Consider the following 11,633-nt stretch of genomic DNA (forward strand, 5'->3'; position numbering starts at 1 on the left):
GCACACACCGAGCAGCCTCCAAGTTGTCGACGAACAACTGTTCTTTCTGAACAAGGGCTCGTTCATAGATGCCCCTAGAAGTGTGGCCGCCAACAAGGCCACGAGGAGCGACGAGAAGCTCTAAGAAGAGGTCAGCCCCAGAGCTCTCCTCGGGAGGCCAGTACCCTCTTGAGTTGATGGCAGCTCCCTGGCTGACGGGTGCCGCCTCCAACCCCCCACGCACACGCTGGGCAGCTTGGAAATCCTCCTGCTGCTGGTCGAGGTCATTCGAGACCTCCCGGGGCTCAACGATAGCACCCTCCTCTTCCTCTTCTTCCTCCTTCTCCTCCTCTTCATCCGAGGAGTCGAAGATACTCCGATAGGAGCGACGAGTCTCCTTCTCCTCGCGGAGTGGAGACTTAGAGTCTGTACGCTTCTTTGAGGGCTTTGCGCCTTCGGCTTTAGAGGCCTTAGCACGCGCAAGACCCTCGGCAAGCGAGAGACGTTTGCAAGGATTCTCTTCCTCATCGCCACCGGCTTTGGGAGCGCCCTTAGCCTTGACATCCGGACTCTCAGAGCGCACAGAGGTCCTGGGACTGTGATCACCTTGATCACTAGCGAGCGACTGCACGCTGTCATCTTTGTGCTCACTGGGCACTGGGCTGTGCCCTCCTACAGAGTCCGCAGGAGCATCGTGAGTGCTCTCGGACTCGGCATCGTCCTCACTGCCCGAGTTGAACTCATGTTCCACGAAACGAGGGTTCGGACGACTGTCTGAAGATGAGGGCGACGGGCTGCGGCGCTTGCTTGCGCGCTTGTCCACATCCGCGTCACTTGAGGAACCGATCGCCTCGGAGGCCACCTGAGTAGCCTCCTTGAGTGCAGAGCCTTTGCCGTGAGGCTTAGAGCTCTTGGCTTGCGCCTTGCAGACAGCAGCCTTGGAGCGTGTCTTAGCACCGCTCTTTGCAGTGCCACGAGGCATGATAACGGTCGAAGTGGAGACCTAGACGAAGAGCGCACAGGTTGCTGCTCGAGGCTCTAACTGTGAAGTGAGCCTCCGCCGCGCTCGCGCTCGCGCGGCCAAGTCGATGGTTTTCGACTTTGAGAATGAGAGTTTGTGACGAGCACCTCTTTATTCTGATTGGTCGGTAAACCGAATCTAAGTGGTGGAGGATGTAACGGGGTACGTAGCCCTAAGTGTACCCTGGTTACATGAAGTGTGACACTTCACACTTCAGGAGTATGACACGTCATACTCCGGGATATTTGGTACAAGGTACCAAGGTCGATCAAAGCCAACCATTGGTTAAATTGACATTGCAGGTTACTAATAGTTTGTATTAAACCCAAACTTAACCTACCTATAAATATACTCAGTTTACAATCTACCTTATTTAGGTCACTTCGCTCTCTTTAATTAAAGAGGGGACCTGTGAACTGCTGTTCACTGAGAGTTTGTATACTCTCGGAAGATAACTTCCTCTAGCGCAAGGTGCTGTGTGACCCCGTCACAGCAGGCGAGTACGTCTATCTCATGTCGGCTGCGAGTACTGCACGTCTAAGAGATCTTCTGTTGAGGCTACCAGCGGGAGTGCTTGGTTAGGAGCCGCTACACGTCACTTACGTAAGCATGGCCGTGTCCACTGATGCACGCTCATAGTGTTATCCCCTCCACATTCTACTTTCTTGTATTGCGTAAAATGACCTGTGAGTATGTGTTTTATTACAATGTTATCCCTCCGTGTCAACTACGCTTTAACGAGATTTAGCGTTATCTCTTGTAACATCCGGATAACATTCGACGTCGACAGCACTAGTCGTAGCTACCCTTAACAAGTAAAAGTTTGTTTTCTTACAGTTGCCAGAGGTAATTTCCTATCTGGAACTGGGTGAGCGACGTGATAACCTCATCCGCTTCGCCGAAAAGCTCCGCCCTCTGTACTTCGTCCGAATGAATGCGTACATCGGGGATGGCAATACTGTGCATACCCGCAGCGTTAGCTGCAGTGTAGCCATTCACCGAGTCCTCGAATACGATGCAATGTGGCGGCTTGTCACCGTCCTCTCCCTCTCTGAGGCCAAAGAGACGTTGGCCAGCGGTGCGGAAAATATCGGGCGCTGGCTTGCCGCGCTTCACAGCCGGGTCGTCACCGCACACGATCGTGGAGAAGAAGGAGAAGAGCTTTGGGTGGTGCTTGATCTTGGCCTCCACGACGCTTCTGCTGTTGGAAGTGGCCAGTGCCAATGGGACGCCTCCTGCGTGTAGAGCACTCAACACCTCGATGCCTCCCGGAAGTTCCTTGACTCGGTCCGACATGTCTCGCATACTCTTCTCCCACTTCTTAAATAGCTCTTCTGGAGTAATGCCAATCTCCTCGCTGAGACCGGCCGCAGTGATGGCCATGCGAGTCCAATCAGCGGGAGGACGTCCTAAAGTGGTCTTGTGCATTGCCATTGTGAACTCCTTGCCAAACTTGCGCATTATGCCGTCAATCACGATCCGACTCAGCTCTTCAGTGTCTAGAAGCGTGCCATCCATATCGAAGATGGCACCGTACACCTTGGGTTTAAGTGGCACAGCGCTGGCGTTAGTCATGACAACGTGGATGTTTCAATGCAACTGCAAATTGCAAAGTGGCACTGATTGAAGTTCTTTTTAGTTGCTTCGGGAAATGTTTACCAAAGTCAAGTGTGTCGTATCGGAATGATTGTTGTGTTTACCATTTTTGCCGACGTCCATCAAAAATGCACGTCGCAGTTATTGCGATAAGCAATTACTCGAGCTCATCGTCGGCAATTTCCTTCTGTCCAGTTTCCTGACCTTTGCCGTTGTAAATGTGATCGGCCATCTGCCAGATCTGTAAGATGTTGTCGTCAGCAACCGAAGACACCACCCACGGCTCGTTCGGATGCCACGAGAAGTCCACAACGCTGGCCGTGTGACCCGCATGAATGAACAGCAGCTCAGGCGGGCCGTCTTTAGCGTCTTCAGCTGCCTGCTCTTCTCCAATCTAAGTAGTGATCAACATGCCACACGTCAAACATCAACACTCCATCGGACAATTTCAATGTCAGAGCACTGAGATACCTTGGTAAGATCCCAAATGAGCACACGACAATCAGCGGAACAGGAACCGAGGACGCCGTCATGGTGTGGAGACCACTGGATCTGGTAGACTTCGTCTGTGTGTCCTTCCAGAGAGTGCAGTTTGGTCTTCAGGTTGCGCAGATCCCACAAGTTAATCTGCTTATCCGACGACCCCGTGGCAACTAAATACTCGTTCGATGGACTAAACGCCAGACAGTTGACTTCAGCCGAGTGAGCAAATACGGTCGCTGCTGGCTTATCGTGGCTCTCCGACCGCAAATCCCAGCTTCATCAATCAAAACGAGATGTTAGAGGCGTTCGCAACGTTGTAATCGCATCCCTGGCAACGTACATGAGCAGCTTCTTGTCATCACCGACCGATCCGATAATCTTTGGGTGATGCCAGTGCCATGCCACGTCCTCGATAACGTCGGTGTGGCCAGTGTATTTGTTCAGGGGCTCCACTGTAGTGCCAGCCTTGCTAATATCCCATTCGCAAATGATGGCGTCGTTGGACCCGGAGATGAGATGATGCGTCTGGTGCGGGTCCCAACAGAGACCAAAGCCTTCCTTGGTGTGGCCCAGCAGTCGATGTGTCGGTTCAATACTTTCTCCAGCATCCGTTTTAATCTTCGAAATGTCGAACACGTGCACCTCAGCACTTGGAGTCTTGGTCGCAACAAAGAGGTTATCCGACGGCATGCAACGCGCTCGATTCACCTCGCCTTCGTGGCTAAAACTAAGCGAGGTCGTCACCTTGCGTTCAATGGCATTGTTGTAGTCACCCAGCTCTGACCGGCCACAATGAACCATGGATTTGGCCAGTTAATCACAATATGCCTACTATAAAGAAACAATTGTTTCTGCTTTACCTTGGGTCTCCTCATTCAACTTACATGCGTCGTCAAGAGGCAACCACACTTTGGCCTTCATTACCTTATTTTGCTCAGCCCCCGACGTGTTTGTGCCCAGCAAAAGTTCATACTCGCAGAAATCTGACGTGTTGTTGGTTCTGTCAAGGCAACAACAGCAGCTTAAGCTCAAGCAAAATCCCATGCAAGCAAATGAACAATGGACGCACGATCCAGACAGCCATTGCACTGTAAGCGACGGCCAATCAAGCGAGTGGGTTATCACGAGGTCGTATAGGAACGGCGTGTTCTTCTTCCACGTCCTGTACTCCTCACTCTCGAGCCTCATATCCGGTTCGGCTTCCTCGCCCTCGACAGCGTCGTCCGCATCGCCGGTGAGGTCCTGCACCTCCTGCATAGGAGAGGGCTCAGTGTGCTCAGCAGCATCCGACATTTCGGCCGAGTTTGGTGAGCGAGGCATGGGATTCAATAATGCTCCAGTAACGGCGTTTCGTTGGCTGATAAAGACCTGACGATCGGCAATTTTCAGTGCATTCGGCGATGCAACTTTTGCATCGATTTCTGTTGCCTTTACGAACACGTGTGCAACAAACTTTTGGTCTAGTACATTCAATTAGACTAACCGCATCATTGCATCAAATAGCATGAGTACTAATCGGCTTATTCGAGGTCATCATCGGCAACCTCCGCCTGTTCAGTTTCCTCATCTTCCTCATTGTAAATGTTCTCCGCCATCTGCCAGATCTGCAGGACGTTGTCCTCAGCCACCGAGGCCACCACCCACGCGTCGTTCGGGTTCCACGAAAAGTCGGAAATCTTGGACGTGTGGCCACCGTGGATAAACAGCAGCTCCGGAGGTCCGTCCTCGGCGTCTTCAGGCGATTGTTCGTCACCAATCTGTTTAGAAATACATTACAATGCATCAATAAATAGTCTCAGTAAATATCTGGCCGCTAAAGCTTACCTTGCTGAGGTCCCAAACGTGCAGTCGGCGGTCAGCAGAGCAGGAGCCTAGGATAGTCTCGTTGTGAGGAGACCATTGGATCTGGTAGACTTCGTCGTTGTGGCCCTCGAACGAGTGCAACTTGGCCTTCATGTTACGCATATCCCACAGGTTCACGTGCTTGTCTGCCGAGCCAGTAGCAACCAGGTACTCGCTGAACGGACTGAAGGCCAAGCAGTTGACCTCAGCAGTGTGCGCATACACAGTCGTCGCCGGCTTGTCGTAGCTCTCCGAGCGCATATCCCAGCTAGAAACAGCAACACACGCATCGACAATTAGCCCAGTTGTCAGCTGACTTATCGTTGCATACAAACTTCAAACTTACATGAGTAGCTTCTTGTCGTCGCCGACAGAGCCGAAGATCTTGGTGTGGTGCATGTGCCAAGCCACATCCTCAATCACATCGCTGTGTCCACTGTACTTGTGCAGCGGTTGCACGGACTTGCCAGCGTTGCGGAGGTCCCACTCGCAGATGATGGCGTCGTCCGAACCGGAAATCAAGTGGTAGGGCTGGTGCGGGTCCCAGCATAGACCGTAGCCCTCCTTCGTGTGGCCCAGAAGACGAAAGTCCGGGTTGCAGCCCGAGTTCTCCTCAGGTTGAGACGGCCGCTTCGAGATGTCGAACACGTGCACCTCCGCATGAGGAGTCTTGGTGGCTACAATCATTTCATCGGACGGCATGTACCGTGCGCGGTTCACTTCGCCGTCGTGGTTGATACGGATCTTAATGTCCACCTTGCCCGAGACGCCGCCAAATCCGCCAAGCTCCTGACTCTCCTCGTCATACTTGCGGGCGTCAATCTCGGTGTCTTCCAGAGGAAGACGCACCTCCGCCACCATCAAATGGTTCTGCTCCGCTCCGGACGTGTGCGTGCCCAGCAGCAGCTTGTGCACCGAGAAATCGTCGCCAGACGAGCTGTAAAAACGTCATACTTTCGTTAATTACTGGTCGCGATACGACGCAAACATTGCAAAATGATTAACATCAATCAGCTACATACGTGTGGGAGTTGGGCAGCCACTGCACACTGAGAGAGGGCCATTCAAGGGCGTGTGTCATCACCAAGTCGTACAGGAACGGCGTGTTCTTCTTCCAGATCTTGTATTCCTCGTTGATGAGCTTTTCCTGGAGAGCAGCATCGTTGGCAGCAACTGCGTCCACTGCTGCGGCGGGAGCTGGTGCTGGCGTGGGCTCGGAGTGCTCGGTAGCGTCGGCCATTTAGAACGAGAATCGAAAATGGCGCTGGTGAGTTTTTGAGGACGTCAATGGACGGATTTCATAGGCTGATATTTAGTTCATTCCTACAGTATTGCATCCTGTTTTCGCGGGTGTGGACAATATAGTACTTGCAAATAAATCATATTTTAGCAGACTAATCTTGAATCATTTACATTCAGGATCATTACATCCGGAAGTTTATTAAAGGTCCCAGGGCACGTAAGTGGGGTGCAGTACTGTAAATACTTCGAAGAAAGTCACTCTTCAGTGAGACTCAGATTCGATGAAGCGAAGTGAGGACGATTGATACGAAACGGAGGTGGTGGCTGTTTGATGATATTGTGTGTGTACGTGATCTGGCTACAGACGTGCAGTTGACTGTGGCGGGGTCGCTGCTGTTGTTGGCGCTCGTGGGGGTCATTGTGGCGTCTGCAGCGTATTCGACGCCATGGGGGCTTTTTGTCTGTACGTTGTGACGCCTTGTGTGCATCATCTGTGAATCTCTGACTGCGTTGTGTCTGTTAATAGTTTTTCCGTACGTATTGCTGCCGATGGCAGCGGCGATTTTCTCGACTTTATCGGGAGGGGATGACCTCAGGTGGGAAAACTTATCTTTCACTTTCTTATCCTCGCGTCTTCATTTTCCTGTTCGTTTGCATAGTGCCTGGACGAGCTTTGGCTGCTTCTTTGAGGCTCTTTTGTGGGTCACCGCCTTCGCCATCCCATCGATATTGTATCGAGTTGAGGCGGTAAGTTGCTTTACGCTGTCGTTGTCCATGTTACGAATTAAGTTGCTTTGAACTTCAAACAGATTAATGGGTCCCAACTCGGCTGGCTGATCACGTCTGACGTGTTGGTTTTTGCGTCCTTTATGATCTTGGCGCTGATCAAGGGAGATTAATGAAGTTGCATGTATGGTGTATTATTTTGTTAGTCTTGATATTCGTTCCTTTTGAAATAACACGATCAAATTCTAAAGCCTTGGATATCGAAATCCAGCGGTCTTCTTGGACTAGCTACACCAAGCAAGTAAAGCCATCATCTGAGTTTGACGCAAGATTTCAAATTAAGTAAATAGTAGTCCCGACCCACAGCTTGTGTTTTCGAATCAAGCACCGTATATCGGACATCATGTCCTGCCTACAACTTATTAGGTTTCTACTGCTTCGCTTGTTGACGTTGCATCCGCTGGACCACCCCTCAATTTGAGGCTCAAAGACTTCAGGGCGATTATAACGCACAAAAGGGCGAACGGGGCACTTTAGCTAGAGCGCTTGTTATGGTTAAAGGCACCATTTCGATTAGAAAAATAGGCCAATCAATTTTAGTTGCTTCGCCACGGAAACGACGTTCGTGGTCGCAGGATTGGCATCTAAGCATCATTGATTCCGATGTCCTCCATTGTTCTTGATCAATGCCATCTGCAAGCTCCAGATCGGGTGCGGCTTGAAGTCACCCAGCCATTTGACGCAACAAGTAATAACTGTTTATTTCTAACAGTAGCACGAACTAATTCCGATAAACATGTATGCAGTGGCAAGTTGCGACTCCCAAGTCCGTCTAATCAAGCTCATCACTCGAAAGTGGTCGTGAACACGACCCGAAAGTTTCCAACAAAAGATTCGTCGAGGAACGTGGAGTTTTTGTTTTCTTGTAAAGCTTCAAGGATGCGCTCTTCTTTTGATTGGTTGAACGACTTCAACTTCAGTGGCCAATCCAGGCGATTAGCAGCATACAGATCTTCTTCTGTGGTCTGTAGTCAGTAACAATTACAGCAGTCTTTATGCTCGTTCTACAATAGCTGTACAGCCTGCATTCCCACAATTTGGTGCTTTCGCGACCAAAGTAATAAAAACGACGTATCTCCCTACATCAGAGCAGCTCACTTGTATGTTTCTTATGGAAGTACATGAACAGTTCTGCGGAATCGCTGGCTAATACAGCACATGAAACAAGTAGAAAGACTACTGAGGTACATGTACGAGAAGTAAAGCCAAATCAAAATTTGCTAGAAGGCGACAGTAACGGAGCACATTCACTTTCCTATTTGCGAAACGGATACAGCAACTGGCCCTAAGTTGAGTCTTGCAGCGCCGAGTGCGAACTTCGCACTACGAAGTGCACTTTACGGGCTACATCAAGGTTATCTTGACAAGGTACCGGTACCTGTACTGTAACAGCAATAAATGAGCTTACATGTACATGTAAGTTGTACGGTAGCGAGACCTGGGTTGTGCTCGCTTCAACTCAAGACGAGCCAAAGCAGTCAAGGTAAACCCACCATTGTGTGCGAGTAGACAGGCCGACTGGTTATGGAGTGCTCGGCTCATTCCATGTACTGTACAGTATCAACATTGCATCTAGGTAGATCTTGTTCCAATTTGGCTAGCCGTACCCACCACTTCGCCGAAACAAACGATTAACTACTATTTGGAGGGTGCAATGGGCAATGGTGCCATTCAGAGTCTCTGGTATCTCTGAATCAGAGATACCAAACACTGTCAGTCGGCCGAGCGCGTGTTTTACTGCTATTAATACATGTACCACAGTACATGTAGATGAAACGCAGCTGTGTGGCATAGTAGGCCGCGGGCAATGCTTAAAGGATGCACCAATGAATTGGCTTGATTCGTGGCATCACGGACGGCCCTGAAGAAAAATCTACTTGAATTTCCTTTAAAATAGAGGCTCAGACAAAGGATGTTGCAACACGGAGTCAATGGTCATTCTATCTTGGACAAGATTGGCATTGATGGTGATACAGCTCTGCAGGCTGCAGTGCAGCTGAACGAGCATTTTTTAGCGGGATTGACAAGCAACTAGACCATGCTGCCATCATCACGATGGTTACGTGCAGCTCAGGGCTTCAGTACTTTCAAGTTTTCATAGATAATAACAAAAAATCTTGCTCGGATCGAAATGAAGAATAAAATATAATGTGTATTGTTGCGCGGCGGAGCACCAGAGCCACCGCAGAGGGAGGTCCATGTACTTCGGAGTGCCATTACATGTATTTTATAAAGAAAACGGCAGAAGCACTGATTGATCACGCACCAACGTTGCACAGTTGAGGCAGGGAATCTTCCAACCCGAGTTCGTTTGTCATAATTTTTTATTTGATCAACCCCGCGGCAGGAAACACCATCGTTTGACTCTGCTTTTGATGGTTTTTATACGGGGTATCGTGTGCGTCGCGGCGTTGTTTGGATGTCTGGTCGTAAGAAGATGAAGATCCGAGGTGGCCTTTCGCGTCGTCCTTTCACACACACTGACCTCGTCGGACTCACAGCTGCTTGCGGCGGAAGTGCCAGCCGGTCCCTTCATTCTTGAAAACACCTCGGAAGCAGCACCCAAGCCAGCTCCTCTCCCAAGATCCAGCTAGACTATGAGCACTTCGGACCTAAGCGTTAGCGGCCGCGTGGTCGACATCACCGTCGGCGCCGCCGGTAAGGTCGGCGAAGGCGTCAACTCCTATTACGTATACAAGGTCTCGTCGGCCGAGGACGTAGTGGTGGAGCGCCGCTACTCGGACTTCCTGTGGTTGCAGCACCAGTTGTCCAAGCAGTGCGCGGGCTACGTGATCCCGCCACTACCAGCCAAGGTCGTGGGTCTGCTACAAGGATCCGAGTTCCTTGAACACCGTCGCGCCGGCCTTGAGCGCTTCCTGCGCAAGGTCGTCCACCATGACGAGCTGAGGAACTCTAACTTCTTCCGCAGCTTCCTCGAATGCTCCATCGTGGAGCTCACGGCGCTCAAGGCCGAAGCCCAGCGTGCCAACTCGCTCAACGCCACGTCCATGGCCTCCGTTGTGCAGCGCACGCAGCAGCTCAACAACTGGTGGGGCAAGACGTACCAGCGCATGGTGGAGAACGACACACTCAGTCTCTTCGGTCCGCGCAACGCAGAGGACGGCGAGAACAGCGGCATCATCGAGGACCCCGAGTTCACTAAGGTCGCCAAGTATGTGGCCAAGCTGCATGCGCAGATCCAGTCGCTTAAGACTAAGGTACACACCGCCAGTCAGCAGAACAAGCTGGCAGCTGGCGCTCACTGTGACCTCATCGAATGCCTCAATTGGGTGGCTGACGCTGAGGAAGAGAACGCCGAGATGCCCACGTCCTACTACAGTGCACTGCTGGCCATACTGGACACGCGCGCGCGTCAGATGGATGCTGAACTGGAGGCCTTCTCCGCCAGTGTCGACGACATCGCTCGCTGGATTAAGGCTGTGCAGAAGGCGCTGGATGTCCGTGAGGACCGTCGCTATCTGTACCAGGCGCAACTCGCGGCGCACCGCAAGGCGGTGAACGGCGACGGCCCGGACTCGCCGTCAGCCACCCGTCTGAGCAATGACCTGGTCGCTGCCAAGGACGATTTCGAGCGTGTACACGCGCGTGTGATGCGCGAGGTGACGCGCTTCCGCGGTCAGAAGGCTGTGGAGCTCAAGAAGCTGTTCCTCGAGTTCGCCCAGCTGCAGCTACGCAACTCGAAGGAGCTCGAGAAGATCGTGACCCAGAGCACTGAGGAGCTGGAGACACCCCTGCCGGCTAAGCTTGTGTACGCTGCACAGACGCCTGCTTCCTGCTCAAACTTGTTCGAGTCGCGCGACTCGTTCGGACTGGATAAGAACGACGTGCTTGGCAAGACCAAGTCCACGGCGTCCACCCAGTCCCCAACTGGCAGCAGCAGTGTCGACATCGTGTCCAAGGCGGACCCAGCCGCCGCTCCGGAGAATTACTCGGATGTCCATATTTAAGTGAGACCCGAGTCTACTCAGAAGGACGCGCAGGCTGCTGTGGCGTGCTTCTCTGTATATTGTGCACATATTCGTGTCGTTTTTCAGCTAGCATTTTACATGTAGTTCCACCTCAGAGACTTCAGTGGCGAGGCTGGCGCATTGTAAAGACCGTCGTGAACTTCCTTGGCGCTCTATCGCTGTACATACCGGTAATTGAAATATCACTATCAATTTGATCTATTCAAACAGCTACGGTACAGGCTTCACCCAGTTGTTCACCGAATGCAGTGAAGACGTCTGTCCAAAGCCAATTGTGCTACCGTACTGAAGCGTGTTGGTCCACCGTCGATTTCGTTGCCGTATCGTCACGCACCGAATCGAATATCGATGAGTCAAACGCGAGTCGCGTTTGACTACGCGACGCGGCAGCACTTGCCCTGTCACCGCGCCGGAATCCTTGGATAGGACTGTCAACGCAGGGTCGGAATGTGTTGACAACGTAGCGCTCTCGACTGGCGTCAGCGGCATTTCAAACGCGAAAGTGATCATCATGCTGGTCAAGGTCAGTACATGTGTACTGTACGAGTATGTACTGGGATTTGACCGGTAAGGGTTATTTTTAATTAAAACCCTTAGATTTAGAACTGGATAAATGACTCGCTCCAATTAAATAAGAGTATTATTAAATAAAAAATTTGAAGTTAAATCTGAATTAATGTTAAATTTTTGATTAT

General features: G+C 51.3%; 3 protein-coding genes across 3 annotated transcripts; 1 reads left to right on the forward strand and 2 right to left on the reverse strand.

Annotated features, from left to right (window-relative positions):
* Nucleotides 1-1,831: 1,831 nt before the first annotated feature.
* PITG_11169 (histone-binding protein RBBP7) lies at nt 1,832-4,432 on the reverse strand (the record flags this gene model as incomplete). The annotated part of the gene is made up of 6 exons (XM_002901887.1): nt 1,832-2,561; nt 2,758-2,990; nt 3,068-3,353; nt 3,420-3,858; nt 3,940-4,079; nt 4,149-4,432. The coding sequence occupies 6 exons, from the start codon at nt 4,334-4,336 to the stop codon at nt 1,832-1,834; spliced, it is 2,016 nt and encodes a 671-aa protein (XP_002901933.1).
* Nucleotides 4,433-4,537: 105 nt separating this feature from the next.
* On the reverse strand, nt 4,538-6,169 carry PITG_11170 (histone-binding protein RBBP4; the record flags this gene model as incomplete). Its single annotated transcript, XM_002901888.1, has 4 exons — nt 4,538-4,836; nt 4,904-5,189; nt 5,268-5,858; nt 5,944-6,169. The coding sequence occupies 4 exons, from the start codon at nt 6,159-6,161 to the stop codon at nt 4,600-4,602; spliced, it is 1,332 nt and encodes a 443-aa protein (XP_002901934.1).
* A 3,377-nt stretch (nt 6,170-9,546) lies between these two features.
* PITG_11171 (uncharacterized protein) lies at nt 9,547-10,917 on the forward strand (the record flags this gene model as incomplete). Its single annotated transcript, XM_002901889.1, has 1 exon — nt 9,547-10,917. One exon carries the CDS (start codon nt 9,547-9,549, stop codon nt 10,915-10,917), a length of 1,371 nt encoding a protein of 456 aa, XP_002901935.1.
* Nucleotides 10,918-11,633: the final 716 nt, after the last annotated feature.

Source organism: Phytophthora infestans, genomic scaffold (assembly GCF_000142945.1).
Source record: "Phytophthora infestans T30-4 supercont1.19 genomic scaffold, whole genome shotgun sequence".
Taxonomy (NCBI): Eukaryota; Oomycota; class Peronosporomycetes; order Peronosporales; family Peronosporaceae; genus Phytophthora; species Phytophthora infestans.